Source organism: Anneissia japonica, unplaced genomic scaffold, assembly GCF_011630105.1.
Source record: "Anneissia japonica isolate Jap-2015-1 unplaced genomic scaffold, ASM1163010v1 scaffold287790_len634930_cov199, whole genome shotgun sequence".
NCBI classification, from domain to species: Eukaryota; Metazoa; Echinodermata; class Crinoidea; order Comatulida; family Comatulidae; genus Anneissia; species Anneissia japonica.
Genome location: NW_022748191.1, coordinates 594,790 through 618,953, shown reverse-complemented (window position 1 = coordinate 618,953; position 24,164 = coordinate 594,790). Strand labels below are relative to the sequence as shown.

General features: G+C 33.9%; 1 protein-coding gene across 2 annotated transcripts in view; it reads right to left on the bottom strand.

Moving 5' to 3' along the window:
* LOC117120690 (germinal-center associated nuclear protein-like) overlaps positions 1-24,164 on the bottom strand; it is a 56,373-nt gene that overhangs the window by 3,321 nt on the left and 28,888 nt on the right. The window contains exons 12-28 of one of the 2 annotated variants that reach the window (XM_033265721.1): positions 15,878-15,991; positions 14,895-15,054; positions 12,921-13,073; positions 12,580-12,682; positions 11,673-11,767; positions 11,077-11,285; positions 8,252-8,353; positions 7,320-7,523; positions 5,852-6,046; positions 4,894-5,206; positions 4,309-4,503; positions 3,196-3,417; positions 2,532-2,693; positions 2,040-2,169; positions 1,413-1,508; positions 892-979; positions 173-345 (exon numbers count right to left, since the gene is read on the bottom strand). In XM_033265721.1, the coding sequence (XP_033121612.1) occupies positions 173-345; positions 892-979; positions 1,413-1,508; positions 2,040-2,169; positions 2,532-2,693; positions 3,196-3,417; positions 4,309-4,503; positions 4,894-5,206; positions 5,852-6,046; positions 7,320-7,523; positions 8,252-8,353; positions 11,077-11,285; positions 11,673-11,767; positions 12,580-12,682; positions 12,921-13,073; positions 14,895-15,054; positions 15,878-15,991 (2,714 nt within the window). The remainder of the gene's footprint in view (positions 1-172; positions 346-891; positions 980-1,412; positions 1,509-2,039; positions 2,170-2,531; positions 2,694-3,195; positions 3,418-4,308; positions 4,504-4,893; positions 5,207-5,851; positions 6,047-7,319; positions 7,524-8,251; positions 8,354-11,076; positions 11,286-11,672; positions 11,768-12,579; positions 12,683-12,920; positions 13,074-14,894; positions 15,055-15,877; positions 15,992-24,164) is intronic. The other variant, XM_033265722.1, reaches the window with a different exon arrangement.

Sequence of the window (24,164 nt, the reverse complement as noted above, 5' to 3'; positions counted from 1 at the left end):
TTTATAAATCTTTATAACATTATACAAAAATTAGATTTTTCTTAAAAACTGAAATTTTGCCGGGAATGGGGCTTTAAAGTGGGCCCCTGAATATCAGCTGATGGTCAAAAAAAAAAAAATCCACTAAATTTTTAAACACACATGCTCCGGTTATTTACTGTGTTAACATTACCTTCCTGCTGTTGCAATGTTTCTGGTAGCATCGCTAACTTATGGCTAATACACAACTCCAGAATTTTGATCCAAGGTATATGATCGGCAGTCGGAACGCAGCCACTCTCGTCAAAACTAAAGTAGCATGTGTTCTCAAAATCATGTTCTGTTCTCTCTAAAAGTCTCTTCACCCTGTAAGTATAAAGGAATCGCAAATGTAATTTGTAATATGCGGCAGCATTGCGTTAGCACTGCTTTTGAAAAAGGGCAGCACTAAAACCTTCAAACTGAGTAGAATTGCTGGCGCTCTATTTGGCAACTCTTCAAATTATTTATTACTTCCGTTACAGAACATATGAACTAGTTACTACATTTTCTGACCTTAAAGTCAGGCTCCGGAGGAAAACAAATTTTTGATATGTTGTAGAACTGATTTTTCTAAGACAGAAAAAAGTTGTTTAACGAAAAGCTGGGGAAAGGTGAATGAGATACAGATTTTTTAATATTTAAAAACTGGGGGCAAAAGGGGCGTAACTGCCCATTTTTACACCTTATTCCCCCAGTTTTTAAATATTAAAAAATCTGTATCTCATTCACCGTTCCACAGTTTTTTGTCAAACAACTTTTTTCTGTCTTAGAAAAATCAGTTCTACAACATATCAAAACATTTTTTTCCTCCGGAGCCTGACTTTAAATAAAAAATGGTTAAACAATTAATGCTGCATCATCGTGCCTCACCTGTTAATTAATGGTGCCATTGACCTAGGGTCACCTGTGATCATCTTAACATACTGCAGACATGCTGTGCAAGCAGAATACCAGTTGTCTGCAAGTACATAAGAAATATTTCATTTCACTAATATTAAAAAATCAAACATGGCACATATGTTGATTAATGTGTGACAGTTACAAATTTTAACTATGCAATCGTAATCTACTATTTATTGCTATGTCATAATATAAAATTAACAATATACATTCACAAGATAAACAATCATGAACTAAATCCAATCTTTATAAATACTTACCATACATAACTAAACCAGACATAGCAGAGGATAACCCTTTAAGTTAGGATGCTTTTTTCAGAATAATGTGGGAATACCAATCAAATATAAACATATACAAAATGAAGGCCTATTAAATATACAGTAATAAAGACCGTAGTATTGACATTGATAACAATGATATTGATGATAATGATGGTGGTGATGATGATGATGACGGTGATGATAACGTTGAAGATGATGATAAATTACCTTTGGAATCAGGGGGATCAGGTAACTGTAAGCTACTTATTCTTGACTTTAATCTCAGCATTTGTGAATCAGAGTTCCAGTCTAGATGCGCTCCATCTAATAATAAAAAATGGACACATCTATGAAATACACATCTGCTGGTACAAATACTTTATCTAATCTATTATCAGAGTGATTCTGTCCTAATTTCCATTCATCCTGGTATGTTGCTTTTCCTAATTAATTTATCATTATGTATTTAACCATAAATTTCTTACTGTAAATATTTTTCTTTGTATTTTAACCAAAACAGCCTTGATGCAAGCTTCATCCTTTTTAAAACAGGGTTATATAAATATACAGAGTTTTCTAAATTATTAAATAATAATAACATATACATGCTTGGTAGCAGGTTCTAGCACAGTACTGTCTTTGCCCAAATGGCATATCATAAAATATGGAACTAGGGCACTGGGGCAGGGTGGTTGCAATAAAATGATCAATCTTGCATTCACTACCAGTAAATATATGATTCACAACAAAGATGTTGAAAATTAGATCATAATTATTATATACAATTGGCCATTACCAAACTAATGAACATCTGTTACAATTAAAGACAACAATCAGCAATGGTGCATTCATTACCAATTGATTCATGATTGTTGATAGCAAATTCTGCCACAGGCCACGAGATGGCAGTAAGATGAGGTGAAGTCGCAACCTGACACAGGTGACAAACCACTGAATTGTACAGCTCAACAACGCGCTCTGGATTCTGAAATATTCAAATATTAGCTAGATTTAGATAAAAGCACCAATGCTGTGGTGAACCAATTCAGCATATATCGAGTCCAAATCTGCAACAACACCACTACAGTTGACCTACTCCTAAAACATGTATCTTCAACTGTAACCTGCAGATGTCTGGTTGTAGATCTTCCATTGTGATTCCATGAGCAATTTAGATATCATAAGGACAATAATAACAAACGAGATGTTAGATAATGATTAGGATGAGAAAGATTCTTAACAATAATGTCTATGACAATGACAGTGTTGGTAATATGTTGTTGAAGTGGATGCAAATGGCGATGCAGACCAACACACCGATTGACACATATGATGATATTGACTTACTTGATCTGAAATTCCAGCTCTCTTGCGTTCTTTGACATCCTCATACAAACTAGTAGTAAAAAACAGCATCAAGCCGTGGTCAATGAAGGACCTCAACGGCAACTGTTTTAACGATGGTGGCTTTGGTTGATGTAAGGCTAACCAATCAACACCTTCCGACAACTAGAGCAAAAAAAAAAAATAATAATTCTATGAATTGTACAGATCTCTTTAATAATAATATCCTTTATTTTAATTTTCGTTCTTATTTAACTGCGAGTAATAGCATGGGAGGTGCAGCATTACAGAGAGTGAGTTTGTCTAAAGGTATGAGAAATTTACTATTATTAATCATATCATATAAAGGCACAGAGATTGTGTAAAGGCCTTTCAAAAAACACTTAAACAAATTTGGTTACGTAAGAGAATGTAGTCTTAATAAATGTTTTTGCTGATTTACAGACTTCACTGAGATTCTTTGTATGCACTGACCTTTAACATACACATGTGAAGTTGAAACTACAAGATGGGTTTTCAAGTATTGAATTATATCAGGATGAACTATACATCACTGAACTATATTTATGTATATTAGCTTTATATATTTGAAAGTGCAACTAGAAGAACATTTGCATCTATAATGTCATAACTAAACCATAATTGAGTAAAAAGTTTGTAAGCTAACCAATTCACTTGTCCGTGGCTTAAGTATATAAGCTGTGATACACTGTATCTTATAGGCTGAAAGCAACCCTTCACTTTTCAACTCCTGTAAGCCTAGCTTTTCTGAACAGACACTGAGACTGCAGGCCCATCCCAGCAGACACACTAACAATGGGATAGCAGGTAACAGAGGCTTGGCTTGAAGAATATTCTTTAATCGCAATTGGGCTAACAACCAGTAATACTGAAAATAAAAGCAATTAAATTTTAACTGGTCTATTTCGTAGTACAAAATATACATAATAGTAATTCATAAGTATATATACATAATCAGCAAGATGAATATATATACATGACTTGCATAATTTATACGAGAAGCTTATCACAAACACCATAACTACACAGCTGTTGCAAGGCAAAACAACATAACTGCACAAAAATATAATGACAATTACGTTGTTTGCAATGGGACGGCTGTACAGTAAAAATCCCCATTATTTTATAAAAATGTTATAATTAACTGCATATTGTTTTATTTCTACATTAAATTCAGGTCTCCCTCTAGTTAAATACCTCCAATTAAACACCATATTAATCTTATTATTATATATTATTATTATTATTATTATTTATTTAGGCACACAGTACATGTGCCAAGGATTGTCAATAGCGAATATATCACTGTCTTACTTGTAGGTGACAATCCCTTACACAAGACAAACATACACACACGATGGTTTACACAAACTAAATCTCCATATGAGATTTAGGGAGTGGAGCTGTTTTGATCGTGAGAAAAAATCCTGCAACACTGACAAGAATTGAACCCAGAACCCTGGGATTGGAAGGCAAGCATCTTAACCACTAAGCTATTCAACTCCACAATCTGTGGTCCCATGTTAACAAATGTCTTTTATTTTTATTATTAAGAGTAATTAGAGACCAAGCTGCTAAAGACCATTGAAACCCCGGTTCCAAAAGCACTATGTATGCAACATTATACCATTGTGCCTGTATTAATCAATATTGCTGAACACTTGCAATGCCATGTGTTGCCTTATTTAGATGTACATGCTTCCTATGACCTAAGACTATCACATGACCACATGAGAATTCCCCTTATTGATGACCTCACCTTAACATTATCAGCAATTGGCTTCTCCAAGGCCAGGATCATTGCAGATGTCCCAAGGAATTGGTGGTGCTGTTTAGCCTGATCCACCACAGGTTGTTCAAGTTCACCATAAACACACTTCACACAAATTGACAACTCATCTTTGTTGTAACCGCGGTGGTTAATAGAACTGGTGTAGAGACTAAGTGTGTTCACCTGCGAGTAGAATAATAGAAATTTTTGAAAAAAAAAGAGGAAAATATTAATACTTAAATAATATATTATCATCATCACTGATTTTACCATCATCTCAACTATGATCCTGGCTGTTTTTGTCATTGGCTCTATCTTCACTAAAATCATTATCATCAGGGCTAAAGCCCTCATCATACCATCAGCACACAACATTATCCTATTACTCATAATACTGTATAATCATTGTGATCAACATCACAAAATATCACAATTTTCATCATCACAACCCCCATGTTTATAATCCTTATCATTGTCATCATCATCATCTTCACCATCTTCATCATCATAATCATCAGCTTCAGCTTCATCATCATCTACATCATCATCATCACTACGAAGAGCAACATTTACCTTGTTGCTATCCATGAGAACACTTTTTTTGAAATTCTCATCGATCTTTCCTTTTGTAAACTTAGCCTCCAACCAATCACACATGATCTCTGCATCACCAGATGTTTGCTGTTCATCTTCTGGTAGGGAGACTACAAGTTTCCAGTAAATATGGCTGCTGCTTTGGTTGGAGATGCTTGCGTCTGACTGGTGGAGGGACTGACCTAAGATGGTGGGCAACTCAAATGGGGCCCAGGCCTTCTGTTGCTGATGATAGGAAAGGTAATGATGCTGAAGAATGCTTTGAGCTAGGCTGGTCCTACTTTCAATGATACTAGCAAGACACACAGAAAAATACACAAGTTTAGAATCTAAAAAAAATTGAAAATAATTTTGTCACTGAAATTTATTTTGACATTGTTATTTTATATCAAATCACCTTTCAATGTCTTTTTTCTGCACTTAACTGCTATGAAACTTATACCGTGTAAACTGATTCGATTCCATGTGGAATGCTGCACGAGGTAATTGTCACAATCTGTTTCTGATGACCATCTGCTCAGACTGTTACCAACTACCAGCAGACTGACTTGCATCAGGCAAATAATCACACACTCCAAGGATGAGTTTGTCACACGGAGTCAAACGACCGTTGGCTGACAAGGTATTTGCCAGGCTTCAATATAACTAATTACAGAACCTACCTATGTAATTTTCATTAAAACCAGTCTCCAAAGAGATTCCAAATAAAAATACCGATACAAAGATTGGAGCCTAAGGCCCTGGGATGCTAGGCAAGCAATTTAGCTACCACAACAGAACTCTTTTTAATCCTAGCTCTTAATAGACAGCCAAAAGACCCATTACCCTCTAAATTCTAGAACTTAGTTTGGGTCTACTCTACATTTTACAAAGAACGTAACATGAGTCAATCCACCCTAGGTTCTTCTTGTCATTGTGACAAAAAGCTTTGTATTACCTGACAGGTGTTTCCAAAGACATCTTTGCTTTTTTCCCAACAAGCATTGTATTTCCATCCAGTATAGGCGACACAGAAGAACGAAATGGCAGCAATGTTTCTATCTGTCCCTTTAACGATGTACTTGCAGGTGCTGAAGGGAATTCATACATTGCCCTCTTTAGACGAATTCGTGCAGCATATGCATTTTTCCATCTATAAGTAAAAGAATGATACTGTAAAATCTATGCAAGAACGAAGGTTAGAACACACCTAATTAAAATACAATAAATATCAGTATTTTCATTTAGAGACACAAACTTCAATTTCGACCAAAACAACATTTTGAGAAAAATGTGTTTGTTGTAGACTACTTCACAAAACCGTAAATTTTACTATCAAGATATCAAAATTTTAAATATTTAAAAAAAATATTTTTAAAGATAAAGTATTAAACAATTCAAATGTTCAAATTACTTCTCTTTTCTTAACTTTAGCCTGTTAATTAGCATGCAAAGTTTGTGTCCTTGAAAACGATAAAAATAAACCCAGCATAGGTTATTTACACGTACAGCAAAGTTTGCGTCTCTTTGTGAAAACGAAAATCTCATTTTACGAGCTGTACACAAACTATAGTTTAGCTTGTGTTAACCATTGTAGTCAAGGGTGACTATTGGGTTACAAACTAGGCTTATCCTGCTTAAATCATTATGTTTTTACTAATAATTCCACACTTGGTGCATGTGTATAGGCCCCAGCCAGGCCTTATCTGCCCAATCACAACAAATGTAACGCTGCACGCATGTATTCTGAAAGTTTGTGTCTGTTTGTGAAAACGAAAAAAATTTATTTTTTGTGTGCTATGGCTAATTAATCTAATCAACTAAATAATGTAATTGCACTCTTAACATTTACATGAAAAGGTGGAGGTTGATCTACATAAAGAAAAAATAAATTGAAAAAATATGATTTTTTAAAAGTTTGTGCCTCTGTGGTGTCGGTGACGATACAACTATTAGTAAGGTTTTGAGTTGCATGTTCTTGTTATTGAATATCAGGTCTTCCTCCAATTAAAGACCAGTCATGGTCTTAAGCAGCTTTTATCTTTAATTAATCATGTTAAATATAAAAGATGGTTGTTCACTCCACTTGATCTTTTTACATGAGGAATAGTTTTATCAACAGTAAATTTTTGAGGTTTTCCTAATTTTACCATGGCAGTATCTTGAAAGGGAAGCTAATACAAAGACTAGGTTAATGTGCATGTTGAGTTGGTAGACCTGTCTTCTATGATCAATTCTATTCAAAGAAGCCTCTATTCTCCTCCCTCCCTCTCCCTCTCTCTCCATCCTCTTATTCGACCTCTTCATCCACTCAATCTCATTCCACTATCTCTCCCCCTTTCTCAGACTCCCTGTATGAACGAAAGAACTGAGTATGATACAACAGTACATCACACTAAAGAATATTTGAAATATAGAATGCATACTTCTCGAAGTATCTGCCAACCCTGATGAGCTCCACGCACTGCTGGATCTCAGCAAGTCTCTGTCTTCTGGCTTCAATGGCAGCTGCGTAGGTGTCTAATGAGATTCCTCGCAGTTCTTCCTGCAACGTTTCTTCAACAATGTCAAGATGTATTGAAAACGTTGTGCGGGTGATTGACGCTTGTTTCAGCTGCAATTTCACCTCTCTATACGCAGACAACAAATTTAGTGTGGATTTAAAATGGCCACCACTTCATAGTGACATTTACAGGGTGTACCCTGTCTCATGCTTGATATAAAATGTTTTGCAGATGTTTAACTATATTGGCACTGTTTTTTTTTCACCATTTTCTATTCAGCAACATCTATCAAACTTATCAAAATCCCACTCCTTTACACAGCCCAACCCACAACCTATGTGTGTACAGTACCCAATATGCTATGTGCTTATTGAGTGTCCTGGACTTTAAAACTAGACTCAGTAAAATAACTCTTTTTAAATTTCTCTTCTATTGTGTGCTATGTCCAAGGAAAAATATATGTTATGATAGGCATGCATGTCTGTGTTGTAATGTCAGAGTTGGTGTTGTGTTGTAACACATGATATAAAAGGGATACTGCTTCATATACTGTGTTATACCAGTAAAACCTATTGCAATTTTTTTTTTTACAATTTAAAAATTTGAATGAGGGATCATTTATGTCTGTTTTTTTTTCTATAGAAGCCTATACTTAAAGACATATTGTCCCATGAAGAATACTAAAAAGAATCATAAAAATCATTCAACTTGAATATACATATTAGTGAATTTTTACAAATGTTTCAGGGGAAAATATATCTTTAAAAATAATGCAATAAAATGGAAAGGAAATGTATGTTGAATGATTCAAAGGCTTAAAAATAAATCTAAATCATAAGTTATTAAATATTGACCTGTCCAGTTCTGTAGCAATACACAATAATTCCTCTGCAACTGCTTTGTTAACAATTTCATTGCGAATCTCATTGGCAATCTGCTCCTTTTTTTCTTCAATTCTACACAAATAAAATAAGTTTTTATATTATTATGAATATAACAGCAAAGCTATGTTCAAATTGTCAAGTTGTCATGTGAGAAAAGCATTGGTGATTTGCTCAAGGGTGTGATATGACATCATTATGCTCATATATGGATATGATTTGAAATAATTTTGTAAATGAAAATACACTTCACTAACACAAACCAATGCACAGTGCATATACAGAGACAGAAACACAACCAAGAACTAAATTAGTCAGTACACTGGGTGACAATCCACTAACTTTGTTCCATTAGGTGGACAGAGCCAAGGCTTCATACCTATTCTGAAGGGTGAAAAGTCTTAGATTTGTAACAGGCCTTGTCAACAGTAAATAACTGCAGTGGCATATCTAGAAGTCTTGAAATGAAGGGGAGGCTGATGGGGGAGGGAGAGAGGGAGTTAAGGTGAAGTGGGGGCCCTCGATGATCAGTTGAGGGGATGCTAATTCACAAAATATGGGGATTTTAGGTGATTTTTAACTACTTGACCGTGATTTTTGGGGCCTCTGGGGGGGGGGGGCGGCTAGTAATTTTTTTGGGAGGGGGGCGCGTGCCCTCCACTAGATACGCCACTGAAAAATTGTGAGTGTGAGAAAGGATTGAGTTTTTGAATGTGGGTGTGGAAAATTAATGAAATGAAAAAATATAACCAACATATTTAAGAATATTAATTTGAACTTATATTTTATATATACATAACCACTTAGCAATCAAATATTCATTAACCTAATTTGTAACAGGCCTTGTCAACAGTAAATAATTGTGTGTGTGAGACAAGTTTAAGTTTTTGAATGTGGGTGTGGAAAATTAATGAAATAACAAAATATAACCAACATATACTAAGAATATTAATTTGAACTTATATTTTATATCTACAACCACTTAGCAACCAAATGTTCATTAACCTAATTTATCAACTGATAAGAGGAAATAAAATATAGTTTGGATTTTTAGAAGGAAATAAAAATTATTTTGGAAGAAGGATATGAGGTAAAAAGGGAAAGAATAAGGAAATTACCAAGTCAATTCATCTATCGAGTGATAATCAGTGCTTATTTGCTAAAATTGTTAAATAAATATTATAAACACCCTATTAAAGCCAATGCTATTCTCTACTGAGAGTTTCCATTTTCCCATGGACAAAACTAAAAAGGAAAGATTATTTATGACTAATTGATTACTTATTGTAATGTATGAAACTAAATAAAACTATTTATCAATAACACATTACGCATACATTTTGACATAAAAATGTTTGTCTTCATTAAAGAAATGCAAGTACACCATGTTACACAAAATGATGACATATTTAGATAAAGGCTATTTTAACTACTACGGACAATAAATTGAGAGCTTTCTTTCTTTTCAAGTTCAACCAAGTGAAAGAAGGATTGTATGTTTATTCTATACTCAATTGTTACACAAATTTTAGGGGGTTTTTCGGTAAAAAAACACTGGATATGAAGTACTTTAAATACTAGTTTTATTGACAATACACTAGCTTTCATGCAAATAGGACACTTCTTCAGGAGAATAGAAGCTGATTATTTATAACTTTAGGTAGTGTATACCCACTAATCTATTAACAATGTGGCATAACCCATCATAAATTCATACTAAAGGTAAACATTATATGCATATGCATTTGTGTGATAACCTTTCTGGAAATATTACCTAAAAGTCCCTACTTATATTAAGTAAACATTGAAAGTGACTAGTTCTAAGACTTACTATTGTAGTATTATTACACAAATGAGTTATACAGTATTTAATATAGCACGGTACCCAATTCAAGCTAAGTACTGATGCAGATAAAATAAACTGATTGATTGATTGATTGACTGAATGATTGATTGGGTAAACATTTGAACAGGACATCAATTTTATAGTGAACAATAGAATACAGCAGTGCATCACAATGAATCACTAAAACAAGATATACACGACCAAAGTTAGATGCCAATACATCACTCTCAGCATGTATGAATGATACCATAAACTTTGAATTGAAGCCGTAGGCTGCTTCTTTTTTTTTTTTTTTGCTAACTTTTGATGGGCTTTTTTTTAAATGGGCTTTTTTTCGAGATGGGCTTCTTTTCAAGACTACTTTTGCAAAATAAGAGGAAGGCTTCTTTTCAAAATGAATCTGTAAATTTTGTGAATTTGTATTGTAAAACAATAAATAAGGCCACTGTAACATCAATGGAGTGTATTTATCTGTCATTAAATCACCTAAACTGCTTTATATAAACAAGCTTGTATTTAATTTATTTTGTTTTCTGAAATTCATGTACAGTGTATGTGCTGTACTATCTCAAAAAGAAGTCTATGCTATCTTGAAAAGAAGCCCATGGACTTCTTTTTGAAATGTGATGGCTAATTTTGCAAACTAAAGAAGAGGGCTTCACTTAGAGATGGGCTTCATCTTGAGATTAATTAAGCCCACTGGGCTTCAATTCGAGGTTTTATGATATGTCTGTGCAACAAAGTTGGTTTACCGGTTACAAGCCTGTGTCTAGGCTTCAAAAAGTTCTAAATCAACTTATTGTATAAACTCAGCAAAGCTTTAAAAATCATTATTCAGAAATAATATCAGACAACAATTATTATTCCCTGGGACATGCTAAAAAGCTAATTTATTAATAAATATAAAATATCTTTTTGGGGGTTAATTTCTAACATAAAACAAGTATCTGACCTTTGCCGCTCCTCAAGCAGTTCTTGTTCATACGTCACAGAGGCAGTATCAAGTATCATACGTCCCGTCACTTCATGCAACAAATTCTCCAGGATCAGAGGAGCTTCTTCTTTCATGAGATGATTAAGAACGCTAAATAATCTTGTGCTAAGCTCCACACACATCTCATTGATCACTTCAATAAATAGTTCTTTCGCTACTCCCTTTACCTTTACAAAAAAAAAAATTTATATTCATTTGGTCATTTTTATCTAGATAATGAGGTATTTAGTGTTATCATTCAGGAGGAAGTGTAGCTTGATGATTAAGATAATAATAAGGACTAAAACAATATTATTTCTTTGACCTCGTCAACAGACTCAAAATCCAAAAATGTAGAAGCAGGTAATGTTGAAAAAATCTTTTGATTGCAAGCACATAGCTTATTGGATTGGTCAAATACATCTTTTAAATTGCCAAATGATGGAGGAGGTCTTCAACTAAATTAATATTGCTTTAATAAATAAATGTCAAGAAAATAATACTTTGTGAAAACATGAGCAACATGGTCCTGATTGGTTACCTTCAGCAACATTAATGTAATTTACATAAATCACCTGTTCATTTGTATATTCTGGTTGTTTAGTATCTTCTTTTTTTTGCATGGTTTGAAGCTGCCCCACAATTGGTGCCACTACCTCTACTGTTACTGCTAAAAAATAATAATTTTTATTCATAATTTACTTATTATGTACAAAACAAAAAAAATATTAGTGACTAAAAAACTGAAATCATACACACAAAACGATTTGATATATAGTTTTTTTAAAATTACATTTTGCTCTTTGCAGCAAATTTACTGACAATAATCATTCCTGATGATGACATAATTAATGTCGAAATATTGAATCCCAACACGATGGCGTGTATACTTGGAGTATGTATTATACTTTCTTATAATTAGGAAAGTTATCCGTAAAAATAAGAATATTATATTAAACTAGGATGAATGAGATGTACAAACAACTAACAATAAACGATAACAGAAACAACAAATGATAACATTCTTCTGCCAATTAATAAACGTCTATAATAACAAAAAAAAGGCGTCATGCTACTGCTATTGTGTTCATTTCATTTCGAAAGACCAAGTATATATTAGTAATTTACAATACCAACTCATGCCTATAATTCAACACAAAGTAAATTTGATGGTTGAATATGTTGTTATTGGCAATCTTTATATCTCCCACCTTACATGGGGCTTACACTCTAGACTTCTTCATGGTTATGCAATATCAAAGATTCCATTCAACAACAAAAATCTATGCTATGTGCTTCATATTTATAATCTTGGTTCAGTCAAGTTAAAACCTGATGGAAAACTGGCTATCAAAATAAGGCAATATTACAGATTGCCAATCAATCTTCAATGAACATGTTCAAAATACTGCTGTCCATCTTGTGGTTAACTCAAAAGCAATCCAGTCTCATGAAACCATACTTAAAAAACTAAGAACTCACCAGGAATCATCTTGTGTTGTCCGATAAATTTTCCTTCAGAATCAAAACTAGTCATCTGGATATGTTGTTCTAGTGGGGGCAAGGGCTGTCGGTTATTTACAACCTAAATGAAGAAAATAAAAGGGGTAAAAATTGTATATTTAATTTGCTTGAGGATTTCATTAATTAACTTCCTATCCCAAGGTACTGTATAAGGCAAAATCCTAAAAATGCTTGAACATTTTTGTTGCAGACACATCCAGGTCTAAGTATGACTCCATAAATCTATACCCATACTATCAAATTGTATGTGACAAAAGCATGTGATTTGGCTGTACATGGGTATATGACATCATAATTACCTGTCCGATGCTAAGCGGATTCTTGGCCTCAATTAGCTTCACTGCCCTCCTGGCACTTATGGCACTACTAGGCCGGACAAAAGAAGATTTGCTTTCAAATATGATGTCGTCATTAGTAACCTCAAGCCCATGAGAGGCACAAAAATCGGATGCCTATAGTAATGCAAGGAAACACAGGGTTAAAGCTGACAATAATATTACTAATATTGTCGTTGTCTCTGCATTTTACGTCGGTACCACTATTTTTGTGTTGTGGTGTGTACATATTGTGTTTACTGTGCTATGCAGCAAACCTAATTAGAATAGAATAACTGTACGTAAGATAAGATTCCCACCTGCAATTCACAAGCTATATTTTCTAGCTTTACCCATAACTCAACTGTATGTGTGTGCAAAAGAAAATTGTACATGAGAAGGTGTCTGATGTACCTATATCAGGGCTGTGCCCCAAGACACTCCGCTTACACATTCATGTTCCCCTTTTAACAAGCTGGATCCACCCCTTCCCTATATAATATAGATCTGCACCTATATCATATAGGTTTTTGTGGTGTAGTGTTTGTAGAGTAGGTGGAATGGTGGTTGACATGGCTGTTAATTCTAAAACTATGGATCCAATCCTTGTTTTACCAATGTAACATTTTTTCCAAGGCTTATTATTGCGCATATGAGTACCAGGCTATAGGCCTACATTTAATATTCTGCAATGGAGAATATATCTCAAAATGTACTTGAACTTTAACAAAAAAAAAAGAATTTTATATCTTCTGTTATAATTCTTAGTTACATACATACATTTCTTTTTTTTATTGCTAATATACATATTTTTTATGTTCCATTAAAAGGAAAATGTTACTTTTCTAAGGAAATAGTTATCAGTACTAAAATATATGTCCTCCATGACAAGAGTAAGATAATGTATCACACTATGTTTATATAACCTGAACAATTACACTATTTCTGCGCATAGAAACTCTCGTATTTTGCGCAATATAAATGAATAACCTTTAACATTTATTGAAAATTTTCCATTGAAATGAAATTTTACAATTCTAAAAAAAATATTTATCAATACTAAAATAGTTTAAATATATATCCTCTATGACAATAGTGAGATACTGTATCACACTATGTGTGCTGTCATGTGTATATAACCTGATTGAATTACACATTAATATAAAAATAAACAAACTATCATTAAAATCTACTGGGGAAGGCCCCAAAATAATTTACCACAATCGATATATTATTACATCAACTTGCAATGAGATACAGATCAACAACCATTCTATTTTCAGTAAACAGACATTTTACTATAAAAGTCCTTAATCTCCCAACCAGCCAATTTAATTGAAGTATCCAAACAAAAGATTGTGAACAGCACATCAATTGTAACTACTTGGCAATACAAATACTTTTTGACTTTAATATTCAATTTAAAACCAAGAACTTTACTAAAATAAACAATGGAAGCAATTCAAATACAGGATTTCTATGTTTCTTAGTTAAAACTACAAATTGTACCTATGGCCAAATGTAGAATTTTAAAGCTCATTTTCAAGGGTGTAATATAAGGCTAAATAAAACTAAACATTCGTTTTGTCTTACAAGTATAAAAGTAAGCAATATGTTTCTGTTTACAAAATCACCAAATCCTTCCTCAATTTGCACCCAACTCCCTCAGAAAAAAAACATCCAGGAATTGGTTGCGTCTGGGACGAGCCATCTCATGGTGGCAAATTAGTTCCACTAAGTGGGTTACAATTTACTAAAAATGACCATTAAGTTTCATTGGAATAGGGATTTAGTTCCACATTCTCAATTTTCACATTCACATCCCCTGTCCCCAGGCTGATACTAGCCTATGCCCCTACAATCATACACACAAGCTCACAAGTGAGTGTGTTGTGTGTGAAAGAATTGCACACATAAATCGATTTGGCTTTATTTACTGATCATATAGGTGCTACAAACCTCTTTCTCATCCTCAAAGATAAGCTGTCGCACAAAATCAATCAACGGGTAAGATCCGCCACGAGCAGTACTATATGCCTTCACCATGGTCTCGAGGGCACTGCTTCGGATTTGTGTAAAATACCGGTGCAGAACACAGGCATTCAGGTATGTAGCGGATCTGTAAGGTTAAAAACATCTTGGGGTTTACCAAAGCCCTGGACAATTTTTGGTAAACTAACCTTGTCACTTTGACCCCAAAAACACAGTGCGAACAGCCTATCCATATATGGGCATAATGTAATATCTCACACATAATATGGGCAAATCATAAAGCTAGTGTGGACAGTACTTCAGATAAATCTAATTAAATTTCTGTCTTTTTTACACTTGGTAACCTGTTCAGTACAAATCTAATGTTCTCCAACACGGAAATCATGCTGTCACAGGAATTGAACCCAGAACCCTGGGATTGGAAGGCAACCATTTTAAAGCTACGTTCACATCAAGCCCTGATTCCAGTCCAGAGTCCGGAGAAAAAATCGTAAAAAATGGGTTCAGTGGTAAAGAATAGGACCATTCACATCAAATTTGTACGATTTTCAATCCGGACTCCAAATCTGGACTGATGGATCTGAGAGCCATTTGTATCCAGAAATCGTACGTTCTTTATTATTGGACCAATCAGCAACAAGCTTGGTTGGTTCAAACCAATCGAACGCATACATACTTAACCCGAACAACTGTTACGTGCGCGATGTGAACGCAGCGTTCAAAAAAACGTAGCAACTCACAATTTTTTGTACGGGCTTGATGTGAACATAGCTTTACCAAGCTATAAAAATCCACTCCAAAAAACAACACAAAAAAGATAGAAATACTATAAATAATTTAACCTTTAAAAATGTATATAACTTTAAACTACACTACTATCATATCTTAGTTATAGGTGAATCTTTCCACACTCACTTTTGACCTGTTACTTATCCCTTCATACTACTTACTTTACAAGTTTAAAAAAGCAAACATAGTTGTTGCTATTAAGAGCAGTGAACACCTGCACAGCAAACTTGACTTCACTTGATTGTCGTACTTCAAACCTGTACTTTTGTACTTCTCTACAAAAAAAAAAAAAAATTACTGGATCATGTGAGATAGGCCTAGAACAAAGTTATAGTACAAGTACAGCTAGGCCTAGGCAGCTGTTTGTATATCATAGGGGAACTTAAAATGACAGATCTAAAAATTAACTGAAATTATATCAGAGATTTGTTTTTTGAAAACAAACCCACTACTGGGACAGCATGGATTTTGTTGAAAACAGAACATAATAAAAATTGGGTGTACGATTTTCAATCGGGATATAAATACCTAAATCTTGAAATTTTCTAGCCAAAAAAAGTTGGCATGTATGGTAAAAAGGGATATGAAATGCTTTGCCCCACAATATTATTGTTATTCAAATTTATTTAGATTTTTTCTATTTTAGGTATTTACCAGTCAGCAGTATGTACTTTACAGCTCATGGTGTCAGGATTCACTAATACTAATATAGGCCTATATTTAGAGAAAAAAAATCATGAAGCGACTAAATTACGCATCCACATTGGTATTTAAAGAGTATTGTTAATTGTTTTGTTTCGGATCTATTTATGGAAATGGCATAGCACATCATTAGTAACACAGGAAAACAAAGCTAATTGCTTTTAGTATTATCAAATTGTGTATATTGGTGTATGATGAAGAAAAACAACAATGCATTCATATTATACATGATTTAAAAGCTTATAAAAGATACCAAATATATTAAAATTGAAGTTTGCAGTGACAACCAGTTTTATAATAACACTATTGGGTAAACTTTTGCAATTGTTTGATAAAATTATGCATAAAAATTTGGATTGGCAGATAGAATATTTGAATTCAGCGGCTTGAATTAGTAATAAAGTACAGTATCTGTCAGCATTTTATTTACTCAAAATGCCCTACTGTAGTTTAGGTGTTAGAAATTCGAAAAATCTGTATTAAAATAACTAGCAACGCGGGATTCAAAGGGGTTTTTCCTGTAATTGTTATTTACGACCTTTCCAGTTAAGTCCAGGTTTTAAATAATAATGGTTGATATGAGAGAGACAGATAAACAGACTAGCACAAAGGGGTGCACTGAAGCAAAGCAGGTTTACAGACAAAACAGCTTTGCATCGAATAAGCACCGCTATTTTCCAACTGACTGTGAAATCCAGGGTAAGACTAAGGTATGTAATGGTTAGTTACACATATATTTTGAATTATTGGCTTTAAGTTTAACCATGAATTGTAGATGACTAAAACAGTGCTAATAATTTCATAGTGATACAACAGCATAATTAGCCAAAAAAAAAAACAACAAAAAAACAAAACAAAAGCAAGCATTATCTTATTCTTTAATCCATGTATAGTTTGTTAGGTTATTCTTCAGCCTATATTTATTTTGTTTATTGTGAATTTTCAAATTTTTAATTATCTTAATGATGTAATTAATAATAATAAATTCTTGTAGTCTTATTATATATAATATTTTGTAATTTCATAGTATAATGTTTCCTATTTTAATATTGTATGTTAACATCTTTTCATGTAAAGCACATTTAACAGAAATCTGAAAATGTGCTATATAAATAATAATAATAATAATAATAACAATAATAATAATAATAATAATAATAATTATTATTATTATTATTATTATTATTATTATTATTAACAACAACCAATGGTACAAAGGGAGTTCACTCATCATCATCATCATCCTATTATGTGCATAAACCTCAGAACTATACTCTAGCAAGCTCATTTTTTTTATACTCAACAGACAGCAAAGATGAGATATCTGCTCACAATAACATCAATCAAGGAATACAGTGGCATGAGGTGTCCAGTGAAGTGGCTGGTGATGTACATGCTCATCACCATAGATACTACACAAGTATTCTGCTTCTCTGCTGTGCGAGGACAGTTAAACATCTGCGGTTTGCAAGACGGTTGTCAGTTCGACCAACAAACTGGAACCCTCAACTGTAAGGAGCTTGACATGCAAGATATTCCGAGACAAGCCTGCCCTGAAGTAAAACATCTGGATATGCGATACAATCACCTGGAAAGGTTTTCAACACATATTAATGATTACTACCCAAACTTGGGAACGCTTGATTTTGGAGCAGCTAAGATAACCTCAATCTCACCAAAAGTCTTCGAAAACTGTGGCGCATTAATTAAGATCTTTATGGATAGCAATGCCATAACTAATATTAAAACAGATACCTTTGAAGGCTTGACATTGCTTAAATACCTGTACCTCTCTGGAAATAAACTTACAAAGATTCAGCGAAAGATCTTTGACCCATTAAATAAAACACTGCTGTACCTGGACCACTCCCACAATAAAGTGCACAAAATCCAAGAAATGGCCTTCCAGGAGCTGTCAAGACTTGAGCGTCTCTTTCTTCAGAACAATCAGCTGACCACAATTAACTCTGGGATGTTGAAAGGCTTGAAATCTTTGACCCATCTCTATCTGTCAAACAATGATATTACTTATGTGCCACATGCTACATTCAAGGAAATGCCACTCCTGCAGGAACTGAAGCTCAGCAACAACCCAGGATTAATATCCATTCATTCTGGAGCATTAAATCACCTTGCACAGTTAAGGTTCTTGGATCTCATGCGGACAAATATCTCAACCCTAAAGAATGTCTCGCATCTGTTTTCACACAATTCGCAATTAATAAACTTTCACATTGCAGATACACCTTTGGTCTGTGATGAAAGTTTTAGATTATGGGAGAACTGGTACGAAGGTGCGAAGTCCTATCCACGACAGACTGCTACATGCTCAGAAGTTCCAGAATCAGAACCGATGACAACAATCACAAGAAGGCTGTCTTCAGAAGGAACACCCTACTCCAATTTCTTGAAAGAGCCAAATGATGCAAGACAAAATCAAATGCAAGTTTTAATTGTCACTGCCATGACTCTATTGTCTTTTAGCATCAATACCTGACAACTACAATGAATCAGGCTGCAAATTATAAGTACAAAAAATAATTAAATTAATGATATTGTATACAATTGTTATATTGAATATGCATTTGCTTGTACAGACTTTTTTTTTTTATAATTTTCATAATGAATGCATATTATACAGAAATTTTTCAAATCATGCTTTTTTTTCTTCTTACATACAGAATATAATAATAATAATAGATGGATTTATAGATTGCAAAAAAACGAGGTCTCTATGCGCTCGGGACTAGATGTTGCACTTTTTCAATAACTTTCTCCTCCCCTGAGGGTCACTTCATGTCCTCTCTGTATATGGAATACCTTGATTTCGTTTTGTTCAACTATTTAAGAAAGCATACAGTATTCAGATTGTAAAATGTTGTTATTTCAAATAAATTTTAACTTTAACAAATATATTTGTTTGGTTGCAAATGTTAAAAAGCTGAATGTTTTAACCGGATATTGTTGTATTGGTGGCTGTCAGATCCTTCCATCATTACAAATTTAGGAATATGGTTAATCATGTAACCAACATCACAAAATAAGCAAGCACCTCTTGCACATTAGGCAACAATTTCTACAAAGTCGTTAGGTCTACATTGGACCTTTCTTCTAAGCCCCGACCTGTGGATATTGTTGCTAAGATCACACAAAATGACAGCACTGTATAAACAAACAAACTTTAGTATTCCTGGCTCTGTTTGGATTCATCTGTTGACTTTCCAATGCATTGTCTGAGTGGGGGACAATATTTGATCTAAAGGTTATCTACCTGTATTTCCTTGTTACTAAACTTCTTTCTACCTAGAACAGATTATGATAATGTTATTGATTATAGAAATATCATTAGCTAACTGTAAACATTTAAAGAAGAATGTTGCTTTTGAGTATTATGATAATTCTCTTAATAATTCAAAGAAAGTTCTGATTAGAGCTTATTGATAATTTGTAGGCTTACCAAGTAGCCTCGCTGTCAGAGTTTCAATATTTCGTTGTGCATTTCACTTGTGTCCATGGTGGGGTTGCCTGCTACTACAGTTAGCATGTGGACACAATGACCAGGGAAAAACTTATAGCGCTTTGTAACAGCAAAGAAAAGTGCTATACAAGCAACAAGTAAAACTATTTATTACTTTCCCCATAAAAATCGATTATTACCCCTAATAATAGTAAAAATAGCAATATATGTAAGATCAACGGTGTGAGCAGCTAACAGTTTTCAACTACATAGGCAGCTGGTTATATGAGAATGGAGAAATTGAACGAGAAGCGATGGCAAGAATCCAAGAAACTGGGAATGCCCTGAGGAATGTAAGTGGAGTCATTTACGATAAGGGAATACAAGACTGAGATGGTACGGACATGTACAGTAATGAGATGTAAATAGGTTGTTCCGATAAGACGTCAGCAGAAAGAGTGCAAAATGGGAGCAAACCAAGAGGGAGACCCAGAAAGATTTAAATGGACTGCATTAGACAAGATGGAAGATTGGAGGACCTAGAAGCAGTAAGGGATCGCTCCAGATGGAGATGACCCAACCCCCCATGAGGGAACAACGGGATGATGATGATGATAACCTCGACTGTGTGTCAGTCAGGCAACTGTTTGGAATGAGTATAGTGCCAACCTAGACTGGGTTTCAGTGCCTAATTTTGTCTTGATCAGTGAAAACTATTACAAATAAACTATTTTGGCACCAATGGCGTTCCATTGTACTTATTTGCATGGCATTCCATAACATACTTTTTTCTTGGATTATCCAAATTCAACAACATAACAAAAACAAACGTTGGTGGTGCTCTTTGAAATTATTTAACACTACAAAAATACAATAAACTTGTGCCACGTCTAACTGCCAACCATAGGGTTAGCTAGCGAGCCGTACGGCCGTCCATCCGGCCGTCTTTTGGACGGCCAATAATTATTTAGGATGCCCACTTTCACCATAACAGCTTGGACGGCTTGGCCTAATTGGGACTGGTCTACCTTGATGTTGAAAGGCTTGAAATCTTTGACCCATCATTGCAGATACACCTTTGGTCTGTGATGAAAGTTTTGAATTATGGGAGAACTGGTATAAAGGTGCCAAGTCCCATCCACGAAAGACTGCTACATGCTCTGAAGTTCCATCAGAATCAATGACAACAATCACAAGAAGGCTGTCTTCAGAAGGAACACCCTACTCCAATTTTTTGAAAGAGCCAAATGTGCAAGACAAAATCGAATGCAAGTTTTAATTGTCACTGCCATGGCTCTATTGTCTTTAAGCCTCAATACCTGACATTTACAATGAATCAGGCTGAAAATTTAAAGTATAAAAAAATAATTTTTTAATGATATTGTATAGAAGAATTTTTATATTGAATATGTATTTGCCTGTACAATTTTTTTTAATTGTAAATGATCATTTTACACTGGAATAATATTTGCCTGTAGAGAATTTTTTTTATTATAAATGATAATTTTCATACTAAATATTTATTTATAATGCATACATATTAATTATACAGAAGTTTTTCCAATCATGCTTTTTATACTTAACTTTAAAATACAGAATGTTCTTTTATATGTTTTGTATGAATAATATGTTATTAGATTATGCAGCAAAAACCAACATCATATAATAATTTTGTATGATAGGATGGCAGATATCTACTTTTATGAAGGTCTGTCTGAGGCTACATTTGGCGCAATACAAAGCACATTTTTAGGCCTGGGCCCAAAAACAAAGCCGAGATTAGCTGCTGTTCTTGATTTAAGCCTGTACAGTATAATTTTTTGGTACATTCCACAACATTTTTCTGATTGTCATGATTGTGCAGTACTTATATTTGTATTTTATATTTGTAACTTTTTTAATGTGATTTTTCTTATGTACTTTAATGTTTTGTCCATTCTTGTTGCAATTTTATATATAACATTTGTAATATTCTGGCATGTTTAATATATTCTATTTTGTAAATACATTCATTTCAGCCTTTGGCTGCCGTTTGTATATTTCCTTTTATACCTGAATAAATAAATAAATAAATAAAATAAATAAAATATAGAACACCTTGATTTCGTTTTGGACAATTATTAAAGAAAGCATACAATATTCAGATTGTAATCTGTTGTGGTGTTTCAAATAAACTTTAACCTATATATCTTTTTAGTTCCAAATGTTGTTAAAAAGTTGAATGTGATAACGAGATTTTGTCATCACAAGGGGTTTGGTGCATTTGAAGTCAAAGCTTGCCTTTGTGTGTGGCACACCAAAAAAAATTGGTTCTTTTTATTACTGTTTTCTGACAGTTTCAAATGGAATTTCTGTGGGAAATTTTCTTATCAAGCAATATTTTCCTTTTGAAGTAAGGTATACGGCAGTTTTTGCATGTTGCCCGTAAAGTAAGATGGTGTTTGTTATTTCCGCTGGCTTGCACAATTACTGTAATAACGTTTGTTCTTACACAACTCTGAAAAACATGTTTCATTCAATACCTAATGTTCATTGAGAGAAGATGTCAAAATGCAAATATAAAGAATCATTTCTGGAATATGGCTTTATTGATTGTGGAGAAAGGCCACAGTGTGTTGAATGTTTGGAAGTGTTAGCAAATGAATTTTTCAAGGCAATAAATTAAAGCGGCACTTGGAAAAAATTATCCTAATATCAGGGGGAAATCCGTTCAGTTCTTTTAACGAAAGAAGGAGCAGGTTCTTCGACAAAAGCAGACACTTGGAAAATCTTTAATTCCAGATAAGGGTCTTACTAAGCCCAGCTATCTAGTTGCACAAAGAGTAGCAAAGCTGAAGAAGCCACATACGATAGCGGAGGAACTAATACAACCCTTAGCAATAGACATGTGTACAGAGGTTCTTGGAAAAGCAGAGGCTAACAAAATCTGTACAATACCCTTATCAGACAATGCGATTACCACGCTTTAAACTCTCGCCTTTTTCAGAAATTGAGCAACAAAAGTGAATCTGATCATCATATTATGTTGCTGTATTTTAGTGCCATTCGGTAGCTCTCAAGAGCGAAGTCATTATCGTGTTTGTATAATTTGCATAAGTGAAATCAGTGAAATCGCCGTCCTGGATAGCAAACTCTCCTTGCCGTTGCAAGGGATCACATGCTAAGACCGATGCCTCTGAAAACATTGTCCATCATCAAGTAGAACAAATTTTGCAATTAAATTAAAGCTAAATCATATTTACATTTTATAAAACAACACTTAATAATTGAATTTACATGAATTTCATGCGAAACATTTTTTTATACTGAATTTCAGATTGAGAATTCCATAAAAAACATGTAAGCCTAACTGGTGAAAATTTTACTGACAACTAGCGATATTACTCGTAATAAAAGAAATTATACCCCGTATGAAAATGGACAGTTCTTAACTCTGCACCCAAGGCTCGACCTCAAAATTGCTGTAGTTTTCGTTGAAAGAACCCACCGCAGTTTGACCAGTTAAATAATAACTCAAAACTAAAGCTGATTTGTTTTAATGACAAATTATTGTCTTCATCTAAATTTTGTGCCGCACATTTACTAGTCAACCAAATATACATCTCTTGAATGGACTGCTGCATAGTATACACATCAGAAAATTGTGAGTAACCAGCCATGCGCGACGATAAAAACAAGATAGGCAGACAATGGAGGAATATATTTATTATTGACTTTTAGTAGAGCAGCTATGACACCTAAGGATCATTAAAAAAAATAGACCCCAAAAAATAAGCCGCTTAGTGGCCGCCATCTTGAAATTCAAAATGGCCGCCAAAATATTGGATTTTTATCAATAATCTTCATATCTACAGCACCTATCACTGCCATTCAAAGGTCTTTACCTATGTTTTCAATATCAGGGAGTATTATGCAATCATCAAAATTTATGTCAGATGGCCGCCATATTTGATTTCAAGATGGCTGCCAAAATATTGTTATTTTTGTCATTATATTCATATCTACAGTAACACAGTCAATCACACCTTTAACCAAGTTTTTAACATCGAGAGTATCATGCAATCATCAGGAAATTATGTTGGAAGGCTGCCATATTGGATTTCATGATGGCTACCAATGAAAGTTCCTTTTTTAGTTGTATGAAAAAGTTTCTCAAACGTTTAGCCACTTACTATCTCGGTGTCGTATCAGTAGGTCATATCAGTACACCACAGAGTATTATACGATAAAGCATATCTCACTCCCAGATACTTCTCTCATATGAAACTTATATTAAATATATATATATA